This window comes from Protopterus annectens, chromosome 12.part0 (genome assembly GCF_019279795.1).
Source record: "Protopterus annectens isolate FY-2018-M chromosome 12.part0, PAN1.0, whole genome shotgun sequence".
Lineage (NCBI taxonomy): Eukaryota > Metazoa > Chordata > Ceratodontiformes > Protopteridae > Protopterus > Protopterus annectens.
The window spans coordinates 1,119,604,859-1,119,631,288 of NC_056746.1; the positions used below are offsets into that span (position 1 = coordinate 1,119,604,859).

Consider the following 26,430-nt stretch of genomic DNA (forward strand, 5'->3'; position numbering starts at 1 on the left):
TCTCACTACCGATTCTCGACACAAACCGACGACTTCTTTTGCATCTACCGTTCTTTCAAAAACTACAGAGTTTCTAAGGCCCAGGGTATGAACCATGCCCAAGAAACCGATGACCCAATCTCAGGCACCTGCTTCCTTGCCTCAGTCTCAAATGCTTAAAATGGCAGAAGTCCTTATAATGCTGATCAGGGGAAGCCAAGCTACCCTGTCCAAAAGAAAAAGAGATCTGTCCCCAGTAGTTTTATCTTAAAAGGAGTCTGATGACTCTGATGCATCTGAATATGAAGACATGCAACCCCTCTCTGCTTATGAGGATTCTGATGCTGAGGAATCCATTCCTTCAGCCTCTCCACCTGAGGACTTTTCCTTTGGGGAAACCCTTCATACTTTAAGGGAGCATTTCCAATGGGAATGTCAGGACTACCCTCAGTCTATGTAAGGCTACCCTCAGTCTAAAAAGAGACACAGAGAATTCTTAGATTTCCACAGCACAGACCCCTGGCCATTCCTCCTGTCCTGGATGTTGTGGATGATGTTTTCATGGAATCTGGTTTGACTCCTGACACCCTCCCTCCTGCTCCCAGGAAACCTGACAGATATTACAGAGTCCCTGACTCACACAAATTTCTTTTCAAAAATCCTACTGCTGACCCTAAGGTTATTTCCAAAAGGCCTAAAGGATTTAAAGCAACTTCTGCTAAGAATCACACCCCCTTCAGATAGGGATTCCCAAGCACTAGACAGATGGGGTAAAAAGTATATACCTCTGCTACTCTTGCTATCAGAACACAAAATTTTCAGTTCCATATGCTAAAATTTCAGCAACATACCATGGAACTCCTTAAACAAAAAATATCATCCTTTCCTGCTTTTGCAGAAAATAGAGTTACTGCATTCTGCAAGTCAAGTAACTAAGCACACCTTACACTGTGGTTTTGATGCCCTAGAAGCTTCTTGTAGGTCAGCAGTCACTGGTTCTGTCCTTAGAAGGCATGCTTGGCTTAAGGAACAGCCCTTGCCAGACCATGTCAAATCTAAATTATTGGATGCACCCTTGCACAAAGACAACTTATTTGGCACCAAGGCAGAGGAGGTCTTAAAAAAAGATGGAAGAGAAAGCTAAATCTATGAAGACAGTTAAGGATTTCCTACAGGTCCAGCCACCCAGGTTCAGTAGGCATTGCTCCTCCAAGCACTGGTCCTTTCCTGGCCCCTCCAGGTCAGTTCAGCCCAGACCATGGGTAAGCAGACCCCCCCCCCCCCAGAGAACAGCCACAGGGAATGCAGAGATCAAAGCCAGCAAGTGCAAAGCCACCCCCTCATGGTAAGAACTCACAGTGATTCTCCACTTCCACCCCCTCCCTCTGCCCATCTGCACTTGCCCGTAGGAGGAAAACTCTCCTTCCACTCAAGCACCTGGGCCACCATTACCAACGACCGCTGGGTCCTCAACATAGTGTCCCAGGGATACAAATTTTCTTTCCACACTCTCCCAACCCCAAAAGGGTTCCCAAATCTTCCTCCAAAACAGTGGGCAGAGGCCAAAAAGCAAGTCCTTTCCCTGCTCTTTATGTGGGAAATAGAGCATGTTCCTGCAGAACAGATAGGCCATTGTTTCTACTCCAGGCTCTTCCTGGTACCCGGAAAAGGAGGGCACCTGGCACTCCATCCTCGACCTATCCATTCTAAACATCTTCCTGGTGATACTAAAATTCAAAATGCTCACCCTCCAACAACTACTACCTATGCTCTCTAAGAATGCTTGGCTAGCCACCCTAGACCTAAAAGAAGCCTACCTCCACATCCCAATCAGGGAATCATGCAGGAAATATCTACATTTCAGGGCAGGATCTCTGCACTTTGAGTTCTCTGCACTTCCCTTTGGCTTATCTACTGCTCTCAGAGTTTTCACAAAATGTCTGGCTCCCGCCATTGCTTTTTACAGACAAAGAAATATACAAATTTACCCATACTTAGATGACTGCCTAATTCAGGCAGACAGGAAAAGCTGCTCAAACACCTGTCCTTTGTAAAGTCCCTACTGACCTCCCTAGGGTACGGTATCAACGAAAAGAAATCCAAACTAGTACCCACCCAAAGGATTATATTCCTGGAAGCAAGCCTAGACACAGCATCCCAGATGGCATTCCTTACACCAGAAAAGCAAACTTTCCTGCCAGCCTACTTCTCTCAACTAGTCACCAGACCCCAGTTATCCACAAGGAAAATCCTGCAAGCTCTGGGGTTCATAGCATCTTGCGTTCTACTCATTCCATATGCCAGACTGCATATGAGGAAACTTCAATGGTACCTAAAAAGCCTTTGGTGTCAACACTCTCAAGACTTGGAAACTCTTATACCAATGATACCTTGCCTAAGGAAAGATTTTCTTTGGTGGGCAGCAGCATGCTATCAAAACAGGGGACTACCTTTCTCACCACCTTCTGCCTCCCAGACCTTCACCACAGATGCATCAGACTATGCCTGGGGTGCACACCTGGACAACAGGTGCATACAGGGCCAATGGAGCCCACAGCAAATACATCTGCACATCAACCAAAAAGCGATGTTAGCTGTCCAGCATGCATTGACAGCTTTCAGGCCCCTTCTCTCCCCAGGGCCTCTCCTGATCAAAACAGACAACACCACTGTGATGTGGTATATCAACAAGCAGGGAGGGACTCACTCCTACCCCCTGTGCAGGCTCGCCATGACTTTTTGGCACACAGCCTCAGCCATGCAACTACACCTGTTAGCACAATTCCTGCCAGGCTCTCTAAACTCTATGGCAGATAACTTAAGCAGAAATCTTCTGGACCCACAAGAGTGGCAGTTAGACCAAAGAACCTTCACCATAATAACTCAGAAATGGGTCACCCCCGAAGGTCGACCTCTTTGCTTCCCACTCCAACCATCAGCTCAGCAAGTTCTGCACCAGGGAGCCTCACTGCAGGGCCTGGAAAGTGGATGCCCTGTCCTTCCCCTGGGTCAACCTCTCGGTCTATGCATTTCCCCCACTACCTCTCGTTACCAGGGTACTGCTCAAAATAAGGGAGGAAAAACCGAGGACAATTCTGATTGCTCCAGACTGGCCTCGCCAGCACTGGTACCCACTGCTGTACTGCCTGTCCTCACTGCCACCATAGCATCTCCCTCAGACACCAACCCTCCTGACTTAGAGGGAAGGAGAATTCATGCATCCCCAATGGCAGACCCTCAATTTGGCAGCCTGGCTTATTCCCTAACCACTGATCAAGCTGCCAATCTCAGTAAATAGGTTCTAGATGTTATACGTCAGGCTAGATGCCCTTGCACTAGAAAGTCTTATGCTGACAAATGGAAAAGGTTCTGTACCTGGAAGCAGGCTAAGGGAGCCGTTACGGCACAGCCCTCCCTACCTCTCATCCTGGATTACCTAGCTGACCTGCTACACAGTGGTCTATCCTTTTCCTCCATTAAAATTCATGCCTCTGCTATCTCTGCTCATTTCAACACTGAGCACCCACTTTTCTCACACCCTTTCATCAAATAGTTCCTAAGAGGTCGGTGGATGTGTGGACATTAAAATACATTCTTATAGTTTTGCTGGTCCTGAGTATTTGTGGGTGGTTGTTGCTGTCAATATTTTGGTTGTTCACCTGAGCGTTGCCCTTTTGTGGGGTTGCATCTTTTTTCGTAGTTCCTAAGAGGTGCTAGCAACTTGAAGCCACCCAGAAGAGCACATACCTCAGCTTGAGGCCTAAACTTTGTGTTGATAAAGCTCACTCTGCCCCCCTTTGAACCAGCATCTTCAGCAGAGTTAAAGTTTCTCTCCTGGAAGACGGTCTTGCTTCTGGCCATCACTTCAGCCAGAAGAGTATCTGAGCTACAAGCACTCATGGCTATAGAGCCCTTCATCATCTTCCATGCTGACAGGCTGTCCCTCAGGACTAACCTATCCTTCATGCCCAAAATGGTGTCCAGTGTGGCTTTCAACCAATCCTTTCATTTGCCCACCTTTTTCCCTAACCCACAAAGCAAGGGGGGAAAGAATCCTGCACTCTCTAGATGTGCACAGACAGCTCAGATTCTATCGAGACAGGGCTAAATCTTTCAGAAAGACTGATCAATCGCTAGTCAGCTTTGCTGCAGGGGCAGAGGGCAAAGCCATAACCAAACAAACCAATGTGAAGTAGTTAACTTCATTTGATCAGCAACCTGTGGGTTACGGATCCGATAGGGATCCAAGCCGGTAGCATACCAAGCTAAAGATCCGAGCTCCAAGCTCCTCCCCTTACCCATACTACCCTGCAACCTCCTTCCAATCCCCAGATCTCGTTTGCCACGGCTTTGCCAAGCATGGGATTTTTTGAGCTCCAGGCGAGTGTAGCTAGTTCTTATATTTTTTTAAAAATATTTGGGTAGTGTAATTGTTAGCTGTGTGTGTGTGTGTAGTATTTTTGTATATATTTAGATATTCGTTCGCTTCTTAACTAATCTAGCCCTCTCTTATCCTTGGTAATGTCTATCCCCTAGTAGGCCCCTCTTTTCCCTTTAGGTGTGCGTGTGTGTGAGGGTATGGCTGATAGCCAGAAAACTACTTTTTCTAAGTGCACTGAGTGTGGCCATAAGCTGTCGCCAGAGGATGGTCACACTCAGTGCGTTCTTTGCTTGGGGGTTTCTCACCTTTCCTAAGGCTGCCAGATCTGTGCAGCCTTTAACCCCCAGGCCTTGCGAGATAGGAAGAACAAGCTGATTTTAGCGGGCCTTCTACCTGTGGAATCAGCTTCTTCTTCCTCTTCTCCCTCTGTAGCGACAGGCGCGGCTGCGGTTGCCCAACTATCTGGCCCTCCTCCCCTGTCTGGGACTCACCCTCCCACCTTGTCTCAGGGAGAGCGAGAGGCAAAAAAGGACAGAAAAGAGAGAAGAGAGAGAGAGAAAGAGAAAGAGAAAGATAGAGAGAGAGAGAGAAGCCACAAACGGCGGTCTGAATTGGACCCCTCCCGCTAAGTTTCTCTCTTCTCCTTTGAAGATTACCAAGCCTCCTTCCCCATGGCTCTGTTCCCCACGCTTCTCTCCAGAGCCGGAGGAGGAGGTCCGACCATCTTCGTGGTTGTCATGTCAGCCCTCCCGGCTGGCTTCGGCGGCCTCTTCCAGATCTAATCCTAGCCTCTTGGAGACAGATATGGACCGGATGATGCGTTGCTTCCTGCAAACTCAGCTGCAGATGGGAGTGTTGCTGCCTCCCACCCCCTCCGGGGGGGAGTTCAGCTCCTCTGTTTGCCCCAATAGCTCCTTCTCCGATCCACTACCAGATTTCGGAGTCTTCAGATCCGAGGAACCTCGGAGTCAGGGAGTCGGCACTGATGGTTATTGCTACCTCGACACCGGCCATGCCCTCGAGCTTATTGGATCCCTTGTCAGATCCAAGCTCTCGGGGTTGAGAGCTGGGCATCGGATCCAAGGGGGCGAGTGTGTCTTTGGCTCCTTTGCGGTCGGAGCACACTGTCCATTCAGATCCGAGTGCTTCAGCTCCGACACCGATCCCTTCATCAGATCCGTGGGTGCTGGCCTCCTGTCTTAGAGAAGCCGGTTCCCCATTGGCATTTGACTTTGTGGAGAGGGTTCTCTCTAGAGGATCGAGACCCCTCACTCTTTCCTCAGGGCCCACCCCCGCTGCCTCGCAGCTCGGTTTGTGCTCTATCATCCAGTCCCAGGGACAGCCTGTGTCGTTCACGCCCCAGCCAGTTCCCCTTGAGGAACATGAATCCATTGGTGAGCTCCCCTCGGACAGTCCCCCCAAGGAGATTCCTCACAAATGCCTGTGCAAAAGGGGGCACTTGGACTCCCCTGAGTCCCTCACCGAGGATATCGATTTGGAGGAAGGGAAAGGTTCTCCCAGGTTACACCCCGATGACGTCTCCTTTGAAAACATTTTGGAAATGCTCTGCCAAAGGGGGGGTGGTCAACCAAGAAACCTTCCTCGGATAAATCGGTATTCCTGGAGGCGTTTGACACAAGCCCATCTACCTCTTGGGTGTCCCCCCTGGCTGACCCCCTGGTCGACCTGATTACCACCAGTGCATGGAAGGAACCGGACACTGTAGAGCTGATCCCCAGGAGGCCCAACAAGTTTCTGAGCCCCCCTGCAGACAAAGCTTCGTGGAGCAAGGGTTCCCCTGTAGATGCCATGGTGGTGGCGGTGGCCACCAAAAAGGAACTAGCTCAGGACAGTTCTTCGGTCCATCCCCCTGACAAGGAGTCTCGGGCAATGGATTGTATTGGAAAGCGGATGTTTGCTTCAGCTACCTTCTCTATTAGGGTGCTGAATTACTTGGCCCATGTAATCAGACTGCAGTGGAATCTGGTTAAATAGTAAGCTGAGTCTCCCCCAGAGTCCATGTCGGCCGAGGATAAACGGACTTTCTTGGCTCGTATGGCCACTTTCAAATCAGTGTCTAATACGTCTATGCGGCTACTTTCCCACCCCACGGAAGGAGCCACTAGAGCTAGTGGGTCCGGTATCGCCTTAAGGCATCATGCCTGGCTTCGGCTTTGAGATTTCTCGGAACCTTTCAAGGCATTCTCTGCGAATGCACCCTTTGACAGGTCTACCCTGTTTGGGAAGACCATCCACGAGATGCCGGTCCAGAGCTAGAAAGATGGGAAAACGCTGTCAGCCATCGGAATCCGCTTCTCTACTCCTCAAAGGTCCTTCTCCAGAAACCAGCGAAGGCAGAAGAAGATGTGGTTCCGGAAATCTCAGCAAGCCTGGTATGCTCAGGACCCCTTCTCTCCCAGAGGCTGAGGGATGAGCTCAAGCTCTCAGCGTGGCTGATCCAGTTCCCTTAGTTGCCAGGACTCCCGGTACCTCTTTCCTAGTCAAGTCCATTCTGGTGGCGGCACATAAACCCTCTACCAGGAAGATTTACAATAGTAAATGGAAACGTTTTTCCATTTGGGCTTCACGTAAGAACTTGGATCCCTTTACCGCTCCTATTCCAGTGGTTCTAGAATTCTTGTCTCATATTTTTCAGCAGGGGGCCAGTTCATCTACTGTAAAGGTTCAGCTGACTGCTATTTCCCATTTCCATATTGGGGACAGCTTTGGTTCTCTTGCTGCTACCAGAATTTGTAAGGTCTTTCTAAAAGGTACCTTTCTTTTGAGACCTCCTATTAGAAATTCATCCCCACTGTGGGACCTGACCTTGGTTCTTCAGGCGTTAGTCGCGTCTCCATTTGAACCCACAGCTTCCATTGATCTGAAGTTCTTGTCATGAAAGATGACCTTTTTGGTAGCCATTACCTCAGCCAGGAGAGTGTCGGAGCTTCAGGCTCTTTGTATCAAACCTCTATACCTTGTATTTCACAAGGACAGGGTATCTCTCAGGACTAACCCCTCCTTTCTTCCCAAAGTTGCTTCCGAGACGAATATTAATCAATCCATTAATTTGCTGGTATTTTTCCCTAATTATCAGAACAAAGGGGAAATAAACTTCATTTCCTGGATGTTCACAGACAGTTACATTTTTATTTACACAGGACGGCTGTCCTTCGTAGATCTGACCAACTTTTCATCTCCTTTGCAAAATCTTTTCTAGGGAAACCAATTTCTAAAGTGACTCTTGCCAGGTGGATTTTGAGTTGTATCCTCTTAGCGTATAGAGAATCTGGCTTGCCAGAACCAGTGGGAGTTCTTGCTCATTCTATGCATTCTATGGCAACATCTGATGCATTCTGGTCTAGAGTTTCCCTGGATGACATTTGTTCAGTGGCTACCTGGGCATTCTCTCACACCTTTATTTCTCATTATAAACTAGATCTGGTGTCTAGAAGAAGGGCTGCTTTTGGCTCTGCAGTGCTCCGGAATATTCTTCCTTGAGGGCCTCCCAAGATTTCGGGTAGCTGGGGACTCTGTCCCACAGATTGCTGATCAAATGAAGTTAACTACTTTAGACAAAGAAGTTATGTACGCACCATAATGTTCCATCTGAATAGGTAACAACTTAATTTGTCAGCAACCGTCCTTCCCTCCTTCCCCCTAACCTGGATGGTTATTTAGCTGAACTCGAGGTTTGGATGCTCGAGTTTTGTTTTGTCTCTGAGTCAGGTTTCTCAGGTTGTTAGTTTGTTTTATTATTTTGTTCAGGTGGCAAATGTGATCTGAGGATTGGACGGAGGTTGCAGGGTAGTATGGGTAAGGAAGAGGAGATTGGAGCTCGGATCTTTAGCTTGGTATGCTGCCGGCTCGGATTCGTATCGGATCCGTAACCCACAGGTTGCTGACAAATGAAGTTACCTACTCAGATGGAATGTTGTGGTGAGTACATAACTTCTTTTTTCCAAATAGATAGCAAACTGCATCCATTTCTGTTACAAGCAACATGGGAAACCTCCCCCTAATGGGGTCAGGACTCACTCTACCAGAGCAGCCTCCACCTCTGCAGCTTTCCTCAGAGAAGTCCCCACCAGGGACATCCTGGAGGCTGCCATATGGACATCTGTTCACACTTTCACCAAGCATTACCACCTGCCTATCTTCTCCAAATCCAGGGCAGGCTTTGCCACTGCAGTCTTGCAGGGCATCCTAGCCAGCCCCTAATCTTCTTGACTGCCTCCACCCTTTTCCTCAGATTTGGGAATCAACTCAAATGTGATCACTGCAACAGTGAAACACGAAGAACAGTACAGTTGTGTACACTTACCATAAATGTAGATGTTCAAGTGTATTTACTGTTGCAGTCCTGGTTTCCCCTCCCTCTACCCCCCTTTTCTCTCTCTCTCTCTCTCTCTCTCCTTACAAGGAACTTTTTGGTATTTACTTTCTACTGGTGAGGTTCTTCCACCATATCCTGGCTCCCACTTGGGGGCTCCTGACAGTTAGGGCAAGAAAAACCGATGTAATGGCATCAGCTGCCCTACTTTATACTACTGACGACCTGACGTCAGTCCTGAAGCGACAGCAACCGACACAGAAATACTAAGCTTCTGGTATTTGGGCCAGCCGAGGGCTACCCTGGCAGGGATAACCCAAATGTGATGACTGCAGCAGTGAATACACTTGAATATCTACATTTATGGTAAGTGTACACAACTGTACTTTATGCATAAGACTTGATGACAGAACTGAGAAGCGCAAGCTCAGCAAACACCATACCGTTCAAAGTGTGGTTAACACTACAACAAAAGGCCATATTCATCTTTTAATATAAAGTATAGAAAATGGGTTTAAGCCAGCCATTTCTTTCAGCCATAAAAGTCTTGGTGAAAAAAACAGAAAACTGTGTTGCAAGCTAATGACTGTACAAATGCTAATATGACTAACTCACAAAGTGGCCTACGTAACATAGAAAACTATGTATTTCTGAATATCTTTGATAAGTGAGTTGAGAATGTGTGCACAGTTTCTTCAATAAACTCAAAAAGTCAACAGTTTTGTCAGTGCAAATAGAGTGAACTGAAAGTTTGTGTATACAATGGTACGTTTGCCACTTTTAAGCTAGAAACTTTGAGCTGACCATAACATTATTACTGAAAGTGAATTCAGGCAACTGGGCTTAACAATTCATGGTCTCAGTGCAATGCCTCATTATTAACTTATTTTGGGGTCAAAACTAAAACCACTGGGTCAGATAAAGCTATGTTGAACGTAAAAAAACAAAGAATATAATTTATTTCAAGGTATGCCATTTTAGGAATCTTATATATTAGGAGGGTCTGCATATGAAACAATGGATGCGATTAAATGAATTCTCAGTGTACAGATGCAGTAAAAGTGCACTAGTGGGCATAATGCAGGCAGAGACAATAAATAGTAGTACCACAAGACAATAATTTGAATATTCAGAGTACAATGTCTAACCCTTGGAATAGAGTGCAGTTTCCAGTTGTGTGATTGCAAAGCACAATTAAATGTTCATTTATGGTCATAGGTGGACACAGTGCTGACTTATTTATTAGGATAGATAAACGTTCTGAGTCTTTTCACCCTACTGAGAATGAGTGAGAGTTACATTTATTGAAAAAATATGATGCTGTCAGATTAGCCAAGTGAAAAGCAAGATATTCCACTACCAATTCAGATTTACTATAGCTATCATAATGAAATTCATAAATTACTGGGACTGATACTCAAATCCACTAGAGTGAGAATGCCATATCAGCTATATAGTCTCATGTTAGCAATAATACATGCATTTAGGAATTAAATGAAAAGAAATGGAACAATATATTTTGGTGAGGAATGTCCATACTGATTGGACTGATGGTTAAAAACTGTCAGATCTGTGACACGTAGTACAAAAGCAACTCCAAAGATATATTGATATCTCATGAAATTACAGACAGACCATAGAGTAAAGTTGCTTCAGATTTATTTCGTTTTAAGGCTAGTTCGTTATCTCTTATGTGTTTACTACTATGATAAAGTATCATGTGGTTAAGTTAAAAGATACCGCTTCACAAATTGTCATAACATTGAAGTCAATTTTTTCTTAACATGGTATTCTCAATGTACTCATTACAGATAATGGTCCATTGTTTGTAAATCAACACTTTCAAGCTTTTTCATACCATTGAAAGTTCCAACATATTACACCTTCACCTAGATCTCCTCAATCAAAAGGTTAACTTTAAAGTTTCTTTTCTTGTCTTCCCCACAGCTGACTATCAGCTGTCACTGGTCCCGTCTTCTTTCACTGGGCCTTCATGATCTCCTTAGCTTCTTCCATCCACATTTGGGTCCATTGAGGAGAATGAGAATGCTAGTGCAGCATCATACTGCTTCTGGAGTGCTTTAACTACCCCTTCTTCATGGCAGCCTTGCCAGATTAGCAGTTGCTGTGCAAAAAACATATTTTAATCACCCTAAGTTGTTAAAATGTGAAAGTATAAAAGTCTAATGATTCATAAATTTATAAATTCCGTGGAGACACCTTTTCTTCCTAAAATAAAATCTCTCAATTATTTTATTTAAGATGCCTTTCATAATTTAGCTGCTCTCATTTTTAGAACGGACTAGTGATACATTTTCATTTATTCAGAGTTTTTCTTTTTCTTTTATTTTAAGAGCTTCCAACTCTGAAACTTCTTTGGAATAAACATTTGTGAAACCATTACCAGCATTAAACATACTTTAGCTATTGTTAAGAAAATGAATAAGATAGAAATGTAATTCATATCTGTAGAATATTTTTAATTGTCTCAGAATTTATTCAAATGATCTTAAGGAAAAAATATCCTGGTATAACAATATATAGAAGATAACCAAACCCACTTTCTTCTTCTACCTGATTTTGTATTTCAGGAAAAACATATGTCGGACTGAAAATTGTGCAAGCGCTTCTGAATAATGACCATGCATGGCAAGTGACACTTCCACGTTATCCAATTCTAGTGGTCTGCTACACAAATCATGCTCTGGATCAGTTCCTAGAAGGTGGGTAAGAAAACAGAATGGGTGCTTATCTGCATAGTTGCATGTGCCTTTTCATCCAGCTCAGTGTGTTATTTCCTTGCATCACTGAATAACAGCTCCTACCTTAAAAACAACCCATAAATATGTGCTTCAGACTCTATTCAGTTCAAAGGCTATCTTTGTTCATTCTCTGACAGAAAAAGGAAAAATTATGGGTGATTTAGCCAGTTAACAGTTGGGTGCATTCCAGCTTAGTGAAGGAATTTATAGAAATGAGCCCCTCGTGTCAGATACTTCAGTAATTATCTGTATCTGAATATGCTCTCATGTTTTTGACTGTAGAGGCTTGAAAGTAGTTAATCTTAGATGTCTTGCTTTATAGGAAATGGGGCTGAACACTAGAACTGGGTCTTTGTTAACAGATCTGGAAGAAGACAGTTCTGACGTGCAGAACTGATTTCCTTGCCTGCAAAGGAGAGATTGTTAATAATGTTGGCTGCTGCTTGAAAAGCAACTTTGGGTAAAAAAACAAAAACATAAAAAAAAAAAAAAGGAGAGAAATGATGTACCTAGTCATTTCTCGGAGGAGGGGGTGTTGGAGTAAATGAAAGGAAGCATCTACCATTGCTGAATTGCTTTCAGTGGTGGACTGCAGCTGCATGGTATCAGGGAGGAAATTATGAGATGTCATATATCATTGCAAGCTATATTGTAAAAATAATTCAGAGGGCTACAATTCACTCCAATTAATGACTTTATGAATCTCATTTGTGATTCTGGTTTCTCCATGTGTATCCTGCTTAATTACATTTCCCTCCGGCACCTAAAGTAGCAAGAATTTGCATATTTTAATACCAAATGACAAAGCAGTCATAAAGTTTGAAGATAGACTGAGTTATGTTGTTTGCAATGTTTTTTTTTAATTGCATTTATTAACAAATGCTTGTTTTCATTTGTGAATAAGCACCTTACATGAAGGAGAAATGAGCTGGATTTTTTTCTGTATAACTTGCTTTCTGACAAACCAGTGCTTCATTTTTATGCATATGTTCTTTGAGAGCAGATGTGTTTAACTGTTGCAACTACTAGTGGGTGAAGTTCACCTCACCTGGCTTCCGAAACACACATAGGTTCATAGATTCATAAATTAGTACTAGGCTAACTGCCCTTGTGTGCCATTTTTAAACCTAGCCAATTACCCCATGTGAGAATCAAACCCTGCACCTTGTGTCTGCAAGGTAAACACCTTAACCATTCTGCCATTTTCCCACCCTGTTACATTTCAGTCTTTACGGATGGACAAGTAGTAACTGAATAGCAAAAAGTCAGTCAGTGAACAAAAATATTTTTTTTATTTTTGCTTGCACATACTTTGGCTGCTTTGTAGTGGAGAAAAGACGAGTCTGTATATAAACTGAAACACAACAGAGATATTTGGCATTTTTTTCTCAACTGTTAGGAAATAGTCCAGAGTGCTTCTTCCAGTGATTGCTTCACTGACTGTCTTAATAGTACCAGTATATCTACAATGATGATTGATGTGGAAGTAATTGATGTCATGTCTAAATGTTCTTTGGCTTCTCTTCTGAACTGAAAGTTACTGTGACGATCTTCCTAACCCTGCAAAACTGTCATGACGTAGAGGAATTAGCATGTGACTGGAAACTGTGATGCTGTACTTCAGTCACCATAGCTGATCCTGCAAATGGAAAAATGCTGCCTTCTGGAAGGGCACAGCACTGCACTGCTGAGGAGCACCTCTGGGCTTCTGCCAGAGCTGTGTGTTGCCAAGTGCTAAATATCTAAGTCAGTCCAGAAATATGAGTCCCCTATTTCTGCAGGCCTTTCATCCACCACTACATTTCATGGTGGACTTGAAAAATTAAAGTGATGTAGCAAGAGTGAGAAGAGTGTCCGGAGGGATTCCCATGCTGGAAAGAAAAATCACTTACTCAACATAAAAAAAATGTATGCAAGCATTTGTATGCACTCAAACAGACACACACAGTGGCTCACTTGGAGGGGAGAGAGTATTGATTTTTTCTGGTCTAGTCTTTAACTTAAAAAAAAATAAAATTATTTATTTTCCTGAGAAATTCTGCCTGTAGCCCAGGTGAAAATTAAATACAAATTAATATTAAGGAGCCTCAGAGGGGAAAAATATTAAATTTGTGCTCTCAGAAATGTACAAGAAAATACAGAAAAAAATGAAGAATAATGAATAAGGCTAAGTACCGATGGTTGCCCACACCTATAGTATGCCCCTAACACACATGCAAAAAAACAATCATTAAGATTTGATCATTTTAAATTGTCAGACTCAAGACATCCTATTTAAACTAATGTGTCATCTGTTATACTGGAGGAAACAAAATAATTGCACTTTGAGAAAAAATAAATGCATTTAAGGAGTACGTCTTATGGGGTGGGGGCTGTAGCATACAGAATATGGTGTATATGTAAGAGCCTCACCTTGGTGAAATTACCTCCTTGATCATGGTATTCCCCCTGCTAGGCAAGTATCAAAATATAATGTATATGGAGCATAACACATAAGTTATATAAACAGTGTGCATGGGACAGATATGAATTCATACCTCTCAATCTCTTAGTTCAAGAAATCTGGACAAAGTGCGAAAAAATGGGGGGACAAAGGCCCAAAATAGGGATAGATTTTACGTATTGCTTTTACAAGCTTAGAAAGTTGCTAGAGTAGCAGGGTTTGTGATAACTTACATTTTCTGAAGGATTTGAAGTCTGGAACTTAAATGTATGTCATTATTGGGTGACATCAATCCTCAGATCATCCCAGCGGTTTGCCAGAAAACCACAAATTTTATGAGAAACACACCAAAAGTATGAGGCAAAAATCTGGACATTCTGCAAAAAATCTGGACAATTGAGAGGTATGTAAGAATTTAATTTTATCTCATGTATTTTACTTTGTATTTATTTGTGCTCAGCAGCTGTTATGCTGTCCTGTTCATAGTTTTAGATGTATTTTCAAACAGACATCAACCGAATTTCTCATTCTGAGTTCAACAGATATGAAATATTCGTCTCAGTTTTATCTAGTGAAGAAATGGTTCTTTCAGTTATATAATGTCAGGTATTACATATGAAGACTTCTATTTATGTATATAAAATTGTATGTTTTCAGGCTGTCTTTGCAAAACATTTAAAAAGACTCCTGACATTATCCGACTTGCTTGCTCAGACATTTTACTTTATTTTTAAGATGAATTGATTGTATATATAAATTATATTACTTTTATCGTATGTTATAGACAAAGGTGTAATGGAATTGGATATGTATGGGACTCAGCTGTGATAGACTAATGGTGTAATTGAACTTCATCAGTTATTCCTGATTTTTCTCACTCTGGTTTTCAAAGGAATCCACAAATTTTTGGACAAGGGCATTGTTAGAGTCGGAGGCAGAAGCAGCAGTGAAATCCTGAAGCAGTTTACACTGAGGGATCTAAGAACCAAGAGAGAGTTCCGGAAGAATCTTCCTCCTCACCTTCAAAGGGCTTATGCTGAAGTAAGTTTGCAACTGGCACTGTAGATAAGTTTACTTTTTACAGACAGCTTAAATATATAAAAGGGCAAATCAAATAGAGAGATAGGTGGACTTGTCACATATTTGTATAGGTGTGCTTTAGTTTCATATGGCCATACCATGGAGCCTTTAGATTCTCCCCTATAGAAGTCACTTAGGAGATCAGGGAGTCTCTGCAAATCTTGGGGAGAAGTCCTGGAGTGCTCTTCTGAAAGGGGCTGTAGACCCTCACTTGGAAAAAGGAAGCAGATTTTATTCCTGCTTCTTCCTCATTCTGAATGTCAGTGGAAGTTCCATCCAGCTGTAGATCCCAGTGACTTTAACAGTAGCATCAAGTGCTAAGTTCTGAATGATAAGCCTTCAGTTAGGGTTGACAACTTTGGACTAGGCAAAACCAGACTCATCTCTTTCTGTAGATCTTGTTCCACCTTGTTCTACCTCTTACTATGCCTGCTTCTCCCATCACCCCACCCATTTTGTTGCATAAATGGACATGCCTCTTCATCACTGTGGAAGCTGACTCTTCTTTTTATTTTTGCTAACTGCCAATGGTATGACTATGCTAACAGAACTGATACTTGTATAAAGACTGGCTTTGGTGTCATTGAATTTATGAAATCCAATATTCTGTTTGTCACAGAATATTAGAGTTAGTAGAATTATTTCTAGAATATTGGATCAAAATTCAATTTTCTGGATAGCTCAGAAAAATAGGATCATAGGAGGTTACTGGGCTAATGGCCGCAGGACCCTTACAAGCCTAGCCAAGTTCAACCTGTGTTCCCAAGGGTGTCTGGTTCAAGCAGACACTAAAATCAGCAGCTAATTGCCCCTGTCCTAGGTGGAAACCTTACCTACAGTAGATAATGCACTTGCTTGTGCAGGCGCACTCTAGGCATAGAAAATATAACTTGTACATTGTGGCTTCACATGGGTTAAAACAGAAATGTTAACAGCATTCTAGTATATGTCAAAAGCCACTAAATAAAAATAGCTAGCATGTATAAAAAGCTTGACCCTGTTTAATTGGTGAGCAAAAATAATTTTAAAAATCAAAGCACTGGCATCAGCTGTATAGTGATAGTCAGTTAATTAACACAAAGCAATCACAAGCCAAAACATACACAAATCCAGTTACCTAAATACCCCAGTAAAAAGAGAATGCTTCATGCCTGACCCTATAATAGTATTGTTACATCAGTGAACATGTCTTTTTCTGCATATACTTTATGCTGATTAAATACAGATAAAGCAAGTAACCAAACTGCTGATCTCAGCATATACACAAATTCATTAAATCAGTAACTACGTTCACAACCACTGTACATGTACCATAGCAACAAATACTGATAACTATATTCCAGTCCCCAAAATCATCCCACTGCATAGAATGTAACTACTGCACATTGGATAAGTAGGGCAGAACTCATACTGGCATACTTATATAGACAGTAGAAATCCTGTCCTATGTCATTGTCCTGAAATATACTACAGACATTAATAATGTCACCCACCATTATAGAGCGCATAGACCCACACATATGTACTGTATATTCTTCCAAATAATATACTAGGCAATTATAGCTTTTCAGTACATTTAATCAACATAATACTATTATTTGTTTTAGATTTTAAAAGACCAGACAGCACCATTCTTTAATTACATTAAAATCATAAAAGCAAATATAAATTAAAAAAAAATTGTGCCCTAATAAGAAGTGGAAGAAAATGCAGTGTACATTGCAGAACACCATAGATGGTGGCATCCCATCCAAATGGAAACGAAGCAACAAAGAACCATACATATACATACATGAAATAATGCAGAAAGTATTGTCAGTGCATAAACAAAACGAAAGTAAAAAAAAAAACACCGGAAGACTCCCTGAAATAATAAGTATCTGTATAAATGACAATAAAATTTGACTTTATTTAAATGAAGCAGAACTGAACTGTTATCTATGTATCTGCTAAAAAGGTGGCACAAAACAAGGTAGCACAACAGATTTGCTAAATAACAATGAAAACATAAAACATAACCGCATATATAAAACAGTGATCACAAAACAGCAAAACATTCAAATGGATGCAAAAACAATTCCAAATAAGGCCATTAAGTACTAACCATCTTACATGGATAGTCCAACAAGTACTATGTTAAATCTGTTGAAATAACTAAAATCATTCAAAATCATTTAAAAAATGTGTCTCCCCTTAACTTACCACAAAAAGCTACATTTTCTAAGCACAGTAATTCCCGCGAAGGTGGACACTGTAATTTTGTAAAATGTAACCTTGCATGTTCCTTAACTGGAATTGAAAGTCTCCGTTTGTGTTTTGGCCATTAGCTTTTAGTTGTGCATAAGCAGTTCATGTTTTTGTGAATCGCAGCTAACACATTGTACTCCTTTTGTTTGAATCTGTTATGGCCTGTGTTTTCATATTTTATGATAATCAAACTTTACATCTTCACTGAGACATCCTCACCCTCAATGCTTGCATTTTCTTTTTCCGCACCCTGTGTGATGGAATTTTGCCTAGCCATCTCAGTCAGGTGAAGTGCTTTGAATTATCTGTTTTACAAGTATCTGTACAAGCCAGTGTGAAAAATTGGTAATAAGGAAAATTTTCTCATTTGCTAAAAAAAATTAAAGATGGTAAGTTTTGCTTTATTGTTTTAAGTGGTCAGAAGTACATTTTCTTGAAGAAAAAAGGAATAAAAGTGACTTTGGGCAATACTGTGTGACTTTTTAGAACATTTTCATTAAAAAAACGAAAGCACATATATAATGAGAGAAGTAACTGTACAACTACTTAGCATGCCAACATTTGACTTAGAGTGTAATGCCCACAACATATGTTCATTTTTTTGTGTCCTTTGCAAACATATTCTGTATAGGATTGGCTTCTGTGGCAGCATGGCTTCCTCCTAACTTATTCTTTAACCAGTACCACTATTTTGCAAATTTACCATGATATATACCAGTAGACCCTGGATATTGTTGTTGATGATGATGCGTGGGAAGAGCGTGAACTTGGGAGCCACCAGTGCTGTATGCAAAGGATGGCTTGGCACTGTCTCGGGGAAGCCCTTACCCTATATGTTGATGTATTTGTAGGTCACTGTGTGCTGTTATGTTAGCCACCATCAACTGGGAAAACTACTCGTGTACCAACTGATTCGCTCAACGTTTTCTGGAATTCATAAATTCCAACGCCTTGGATCAGCTTGTCCACACTCCCACCAGGGGCAGCAATATCCTGGTCCTGGTCATTACCAATATGGGTAACCGGTGTTCAATGCCAGAGGTCAATTCCTTACTGGTCAGATCTGACCCCAAGCTAATCACCCTAGACATCCATATCCCACTCAGACCCCCCATTAAGGAAACCACTGTCAAAACTACTCCAAAGCCAACTTCATTCTTCTTAAGACAGAAGTGGCAAACTTCATGACACCCATGCAGACAGAAAATAGAGGTACAACTGCTGAATCTTACACAGGTGCACTGTATAAGCACATACATGAGTGAATGGATCGTGCCATCCCCAACAGAACCAAGATGCTATCCTCCAAAAAAAGGAAGACAATCTGGTGGTCCCCTGCCATAAACAAACTCTACAACAGAAGGAAGAAGCTGTTGCTAAAAAGAGTAAAATCCCAAGATTAGAGGAACTCCCTGGTCACCCTCATCAAGAAGCTGAGATCCCTCATAAAATCCTCCAAAGCTAGTTATGAAAATAAAATTGCCACTGATTCCAAAGACAACCACAAAGCATTTCTACAGCTATGTCAAGAATCTCAATGGCAACACTCAGAGCTACAGCACAGTGGCATTAAATATACAGAACCAACCGATATTGCCAACATCCTGGCAGATAAGTTTAGTGCTAACTTTACCTCCCACCCCCTCACCCTCCAAAGGGCCCATCTTAATACCAGAAGAATGCAAAGCCCCTGTAATTACGGTTGAACAAATAAAGACTGCATTCTCCAAAGCCAAGAACACATCATCCATGAGACCAGACAACATCCCAGGCTGCGTACTGCATGAAATACAGAACGAACTGGCACCCCACCTAAGTACCATGTTCAGTCATAGCCTCACCTCAGGCTATGTGCCTACTGAATGGTGCACAGCGACGGTTATCCCACTCCACAAAGGGGGTGCCACCACAGACCCCAGAAACTACTGCCCCATTAATCAAATGTTAAACAACAGAAGAGGCTCACCACGACAGCTTAAAATTGACACTCTATTTTATTCCACTGCAGTTAAAAAGTAAGCGCTTTCACGTTGCCAGAACGCTTCTTCAGACTTCAATGACTGCTCTACAAGAACAAGATATTTTATACAGTCACATGAACACTCCTATCAATTAACCAATTATAAAATTAAAAACATAAATTCACTTAAAATCAAAAACTTATATTGCATGTATATATAAAATAGTAAAAAAAAAAAAATATATATATATATATATATATATATATATATATATATATATATATATATATGAACCAATAACAGCAAATACCTATGGAACAATATAGAGAAATTCTTTACCACTTAGAAATTGCTTAATGTTTATAAGGGCGGGCAGCTAAAAATGGTTTGAGTGTAACTCTTTCATTCAAGCCATGCCCTTTATAACTTTGCAGTCTTATTATCCATTTATTTTCTCTTTCCTCTGTATAATTCTTAATATTTCCCAGTCTATTTGACTTCTTAATCAACTCAAGTGTGGTGAACCTAAATGTGTGTGATGTACTTTTTTGCAATATATGATAAGCTAAAGCATTTGTCTCATTCTCTCTATTAATGGCATAGACATGCTCCCTGACACGTTCCCTTAAACTTCTGTTGGTTTTGCCCACATAAAAACATGAGCATATCTGACACAGGGCAACATAGATCATGTCTCGCGCCTTACAGTCAGCATAGAAGTTAAAGTGATAAACCTGATTAGTGTCAGGGTGTCTAAAGTAGTTTTCACCAGACATAAAAGTACATTGATTGCAATTTCTGCATGGAAAAGTTCCATGCCTTACTGATGTAATCAATCCTTTGTTGTTATTCTCATAACATAATAGTCTTTTTAAAGACTTGGTGTTTTTATATGAAAAACTAGGGTTATCACCCACTATCTGAGTTATTCTCTCATCAATTGTCAAGATATTCCAATTCCTATAAATTATTTGCTTAACCCTTGAAATCTGATTTGAATGATGGATAGTAAGTCTCTTATATGTTTGCTCTCTCATAGTGTTTATCTCTGTCTCTAAATCATTTCTAATATGTTTGTAAAAATATGGTCTACCCTTATTCTTCCTATAATGCTCAGTAACCTCAAATACTCTTTGTGTTTCTTCTGTACTATAACCTCGTGCTGTCAAATTATTGGCCAATAACTCTTGTGTAGAACTGAATGTCTCTTCATTGGTGGTAAGACGAGATATCCTTAAGCTCTGTCCTGTTACAATATTGGAAAAAATGTGCTGAGGATGCATGCTGGTACGATGTAAGATGTTATTTCTCCAGCAGTCCTTTCTATGTAACTCAGAATGTATATTTCCCCCATTTTTCAAAATCTGAACATCCAAGAAATCAATCTTATGTCTAGAGCTTTTACATTCAAAACTTAAAAAAATCAGTTGTTCTATTAATGTAATGGACAAAATCCTCAAGTTCATCTTCACTACCTGCCCAAACAAGAAAAACGTCATCTACAAAACGTTTATAAAATTTTATCTTTGTTTTGTAGTTGTCATTCCCTATTACATATATGTTCTCCCAATAAGCCAATACTAAGTTGGCATAAGAGTTTGCACATGGAGTTCCCATGGCTACCCCTTTTGTTTGTAGATAATATCTTTCTTTATATAGGAAAACATTGTTGGTAAGAACTAACTCTAACAGTGCCAGAATCCTCAAGATCCAATGCCTAGGTGTTTCTTTCTCAATTAGAAAGAGTCCCAGGAATTCCATGTCAGATGTATTAGGAATGCATGTAAAAAGTGAGGCTACATCTAAAGTTACAAGTAGATCAGTGTCATTATTGATATCTGAAGTAGTTGCATAATTGCCATAAGACTCTAAAAAATCCTTAGTACCTCTTAGTATAGTTGTGGTATTATTTACAATCGGTTTCAACTGTTTTTCAACATATATTGATGCAGGTTCTAACAACTAACCTCTCCCTGAGACAATAGGTCTCAAGCGAGGATTCACGGGGTCCTTATGAATTTTTGGTAAACCCCTAAGTATAGGTATCGTAGGTTGATCTACCTGTAGAAACTTATATAAGTCAGCATCAATGGTAGAACATAAAAACATATCATAAAATTCAGCATGTACATTTCTAATTACATCATTGAGCTCACTGATATTTAATACACAATAAGTTTCGACATCTTGTAGCATAATAGTCATCATTTGATCATAGAATGTTGTGTCCAAAATCACAACTGCTCCCCCTTTATCCGCTTGTCTAATGACTATTTCAGAATTTTCTTGTAACCTACTAATGCTTTGAAACTCATCATAAGTTAGATTATAAAATAAGGGTTTATTTTTAGAGCTATATAACTCAAATAAATCCCTCTCACAGGCCTTTTCAAAAGCTTCCAAAACTGGATGGCCTTGTGGTGTAAACGTTGAAGGTTTAACAAAAGTATTGTTAGCAACAGTATCAACGTTCCCAAAAATCAAATTCAAACCAACTTGTCGAACAAACATCTTAATGTCAAGAATGAAGTCAGTTATATCAACCGATTTCGAGGGTATAAAAGATAAGCCACGATTCAATAAAGCTTTTTCACAATCAGTTAGAACATAATTGGAAATATTCACTACTAGCTCCTCATTAATGGTTTCAATACCTTTTTCTTGTATTCGGTGTTCTCCTCGATAATTTTCCTCTTCCTTACAGTGCCTTGTGGTGACCAACTCAGTTGCGATAATTTCCGTATCGGTAAAGGAAAGGAAAAAGAACCATTGCTATCTATAGAATCAAAACGCTTACTTTTGGCGCCAAGATCTCTTTGTATATTGACTGTGGATGGCACTATCTCGGTATTGGGGATAGAAGACCCCATTGTTGTCGAAATATTATCAACAGTCAATGTATCAGAACTTCTTTGCATTGTTACAGACACCGGTGTATCATCTGAAGAAATAACCGGGGCCAGAGCGCTAACTGAATGAAGATTAGCTGCTTCTTTCTCCACAGCCAAATTAACAGACAGTCCTTGCTCAACAGCTATGACTGACGTAGTTGCTGTAGGCGTGTCCTGGGTCACAGTTAAGGATGAGCGGTTTTTAAAATTAGAAGCATCTCTATTAGATGAAGTAGTCGATTTCCATACATTGGATTTATTATTATAAGCACTTGTATTGTCTCTTGGCCACGAAAAGACCTGACCCATTTGAAAATTGACAAGATCTCTTTCCAATTTTTTCTTTTTATCTGATAATAAGTTTATTATCTAATGACTGTAGTCTTGATGTTATATCTACTAAAAGTTGATCGTTCTCAGTTTCATTCATTAAATCATTCAGATCTTTTTCTAAGGAAGTAACTTCATGTACGAGCTGTTGCTCAATCTCTTTATATTGTTCAATTAACAGTTTGATATATGCAAAGCTCATATCTAAGTTTAATTTCTGCCACTTAGTAAGTAGTTCAGGATATGTAGTTCCAAAAGTAGGCATCTTTAATATTCTTAAACCTCTAGGTTTTACCTTGAAAGATAAACAAGCACCCATATGATGTCGCTGCCATTGAGTGTTTCTCAGTTTTTGCATGGTATTTTCTAGCTTGTGAGTTAGTTGAATAACTTCAATATATTTAGGCATATCAGAGGTACGATACCCATCTTTGGTTAGCTCACTCCTAGTGTATCTCAGCAACGGGTTGACCGACATCTCTATAACTCCTTTAAAGCCATTATTCCGATTAACATCATTCACATTTTTCTCAGCCATGTCCCAGAGCTGCAGAGACGAGAAAAGACTGAACAAAAAAGTAGAGCAAAGCAGCACTGGATAAAGAGCCTCTTAAGATCCACAAAAGTCAAATGTTAAACAACAGAAGAGGCTCACCATGACAGCTTAAAATTGACACTCTATTTTATTCCACTGCAGTTAAAAAGTAAGTGCTTTCACGTTGCCAGAACACTTCTTCAGACTTCAATGACTTCTCTACAAGAACAAGATATTTTTAGTTGCCCGCCCTTATAAACATTAAGCAATTTCTAAGTGGTAAAGAATTTCTCTATATTGTTCCATAGGTATTTGTTGTTATTGGTTCATATATATATATATTTTTTTTTTAGTATTTTATATATACATGCAATATAAGTTTTTGATTTTAAGTGAATTTATGTTTTTAATTTTATAATTGGTTAATTGATTGGTGTGTTCATGTGACTGTATAAAATATCTTGTTCTTGTAGAGCAGTCATTGAAGTCTGAAGAAGCGTTCTGGCAACGTGGTGAGCCTCTTCTGTTGTTTAACATTTGACTTTTGTGGATCTTAAGAGGCTCTTTATCCAGTGCTGCTTTGCTCTACTTTTTTGTTCAGTCTTTTTTTTTTTTTTTTTTACTGCCCCATTAGGCTGACGAGCCTGGTTTGCAAGATCAAGGAACGTATCATCTTGGAGCTTATAAACAAAGACATAGGTAACCTTCAAACCCTGGACCCCACTAAGTTTGGGTTTGTAAAAGGTAGATCATTTCTACTAATCCTGATTGACTTCTTTGAAGCAGTCACTAGAGCCGTAGATGAGGCAAGGTAGTGCACACAGCCTATCTTGACCTCGCCAAAGCTTTCAATACCATCCCCCACTTTGGAATTATAGATAAACTCACTAAACTGGGCATAAATCCCTATGTCACAAGATGGATGGCCAACTGGCTCACTGACAGAGCCCACAAAGTAAAAGTAGCCGACTCCAAGTCCGACTTCAGACCAGTGACGAGTGAAGTACCACAGGGTATGGTCCTGGGTCCTCTCCTGTTGGCCTGCACTTCAGAGAAGTAGATGACAAACACAGAAGGTCTTTGGCTAACAAAGTTTGCAGATGACTGCAAACTGGAATCCATAATAGAATCACCAAATGATGTGTACATTCTACAAAAGGGCCTCACGGAGACAGATGCTTGGTGTCAAAGTCATGGGCTCAAGCTCAATGCCAGGAAGTGTGCTGTCATCCCCTTTGGGAAAAGCTCAGTACCCATGAACTACCACATAGGCGGTAATTCACTAAACACTGAAAGTGTGATAAGAGACCTAAGGACACAGGTGGACAGTAGTCTCTTCTTTGATAACTACATTGCCACAGTAGTCAGGAAATCCTTCTATGTGGCACACCTCATCACAAAAGGGTTCTTCTCTAGAAAAAAGGAGGTCATTGTTCCTCTCTACTTATCCCTCATCAGACCCATTATGGAGTACAATGCCCCATTTGGCATGTATCTCACAAGACACCTACAACAATTGGAAAGGCCACAGAAATACCTCACTAAGAAGATTACTGGCCTTAAACAGATGCCCATACGCAGACCACCTCAAAAAAAACCTCCAGCTCTACTCCATCACATATTGCCTACTCAGAGGCGATCTCTGCTTAACATACAAAGCTATGTCAAACGCAGAGCTGTTGGACATGCTACACTTAAAGAAATCCCAATCCCTCTGAGCTACACGCTCTAGGGACCTAAACCTTGCACTACAATTAACAGAACATGCTGGAGGGATAGATTCCTGTCCCAGGGACTTCCCATACTCTGGAACAAACTACCCATTCATGTCAAGTAAAGCTCCTCATCGGCCTTCTTTTAGAAAAATCTTGACGACTGGATGGGAAATAGAAAATTCACCCCGGGGATCACTTCTGCGGCACTGCTTGACATGGGTACAGGGAAATGATTTTCTTGGGTGGCGAAAGCCAGGAAACCTTTTTAGGTAGGCTTATATAGGCCTCAGGGCCGATAGCCTAGTACCTACCTATGAACCATTTGTAGCTCCAGTCTCTACTGTTGCCACAGGAATGACCTGCTCTATACTAACATTCTACAATCCTAAAGAGAGGCAAGCAGGCAAAACCTTGTCATTCTTCCCTTTCCCCCTACTATCAAGTGCCTGAGCTGTTACCTGAACCCAGATCACCTTGGTTTTTAGACTAGGCTTTATCCCTCTACATGAATGGAACTGGCTCCAATATATACTCACATGAATGGAACTGGCTCCAATATATACTCACAAAGGAAGAAGTGAGTGGCCAAGTTTAATAATTTTGTTATTGCCTTCTACAGAAATCACATGTTAAAAGCACTACTTTTACTTAAGATAAGAAAATATATGTCATATATAAAGCAGTAGCAGTACCAGATGACAGTTTCCAAAATATTATAGGCAACCTAATTTTCATAGAAAAAAATGAATATTCAAGGAAAATGTAGACTATGAGAGAAACACATTCTAATAACAGGCTATGTAGAATATGAGATGCACATTCTGATGGGGTATAGCACTGGATAGATATTGTGAATTTGCAGCTATCAATATAGATAGTGGAACCCAGATAATGTAGTCATGTAGTATTGGAATCATAAGGAGGAAGGCATTAGCTGAACCAGTCATGACACTCTGTAAGTAACTAGACCATTTTGCTACATGTTGAATATCAGATGCTTGATGCTTCATCCGAAGTAAAACAGTCAAAGCTTCAACTCAGTGAAAACATGACTAAAAAGTATTTTTGCAGGAGTTTGCTTCTTACATCGCGTGTGTGTGTGTGATTGTTGTGTGTGTTTGTGTGTGTAGGGGTACTTCAGTCCGCCTACCCCTTGCTTAAATACACTAATTGTATAGTTGCACAGCCTTGGAGAAAAGACCACACATATCATATCACATCATCAGTGATGTTAGAGTAGAAGAAGCACTGGCAGTGATTTGCAACAACAAACACCAATCAGTGACCAAAAAGTTGGCAAGTTGAAACCACATCATTTAAGAATCTTCAGTAAGGTAACAACTACTAGATTTTGTAAGGTTCCCTTGACATTGCAGAAATACAAATATAGGAAACTGTGAGTTGTAATGAAAAAGAAGCATATAAATAAAAGCCAAAAGATGAAGATGAATATTCAAGAGAACAACAATATGAAGTGAAATAATAAGGTACAAAAGAAACCTATGAATTCAAGAAACTAAAAAAGCACAAATATTGTATAGATACTTAGGAGAGCAATAACCACATAAGAAGCAAAACCCCAATGTACATAAAATGTGCACATAACGCAGAAAGTAGGCCATTTTGCAAAGGTAACTAAGCAAAACAGACAAACCACAACAAAATGTTTACAAGTCAGAGAGATACAGCAAGCAAGTAAGACAGAACATTACAGCATACATGAATATAATGTTTTCTGGTAAAGATAACACAAAGAAAAATGCCAGCCCCATG

At 40.8% G+C, this 26,430-nt stretch overlaps 1 protein-coding gene across 3 annotated transcripts in view; it reads left to right on the plus strand.

Annotated features, from left to right (window-relative positions):
* ZNFX1 (zinc finger NFX1-type containing 1) overlaps positions 1–26,430 on the plus strand; it is a 359,279-nt gene that overhangs the window by 158,292 nt on the left and 174,557 nt on the right. For all 3 annotated transcript variants that reach the window (XM_044090129.1, XM_044090128.1, XM_044090127.1), the window contains exons 4-5: positions 11,285–11,416; positions 14,791–14,939. In XM_044090129.1, coding sequence (XP_043946064.1) covers positions 11,285–11,416; positions 14,791–14,939 — 281 coding nt within the window. The remainder of the gene's footprint in view (positions 1–11,284; positions 11,417–14,790; positions 14,940–26,430) is intronic.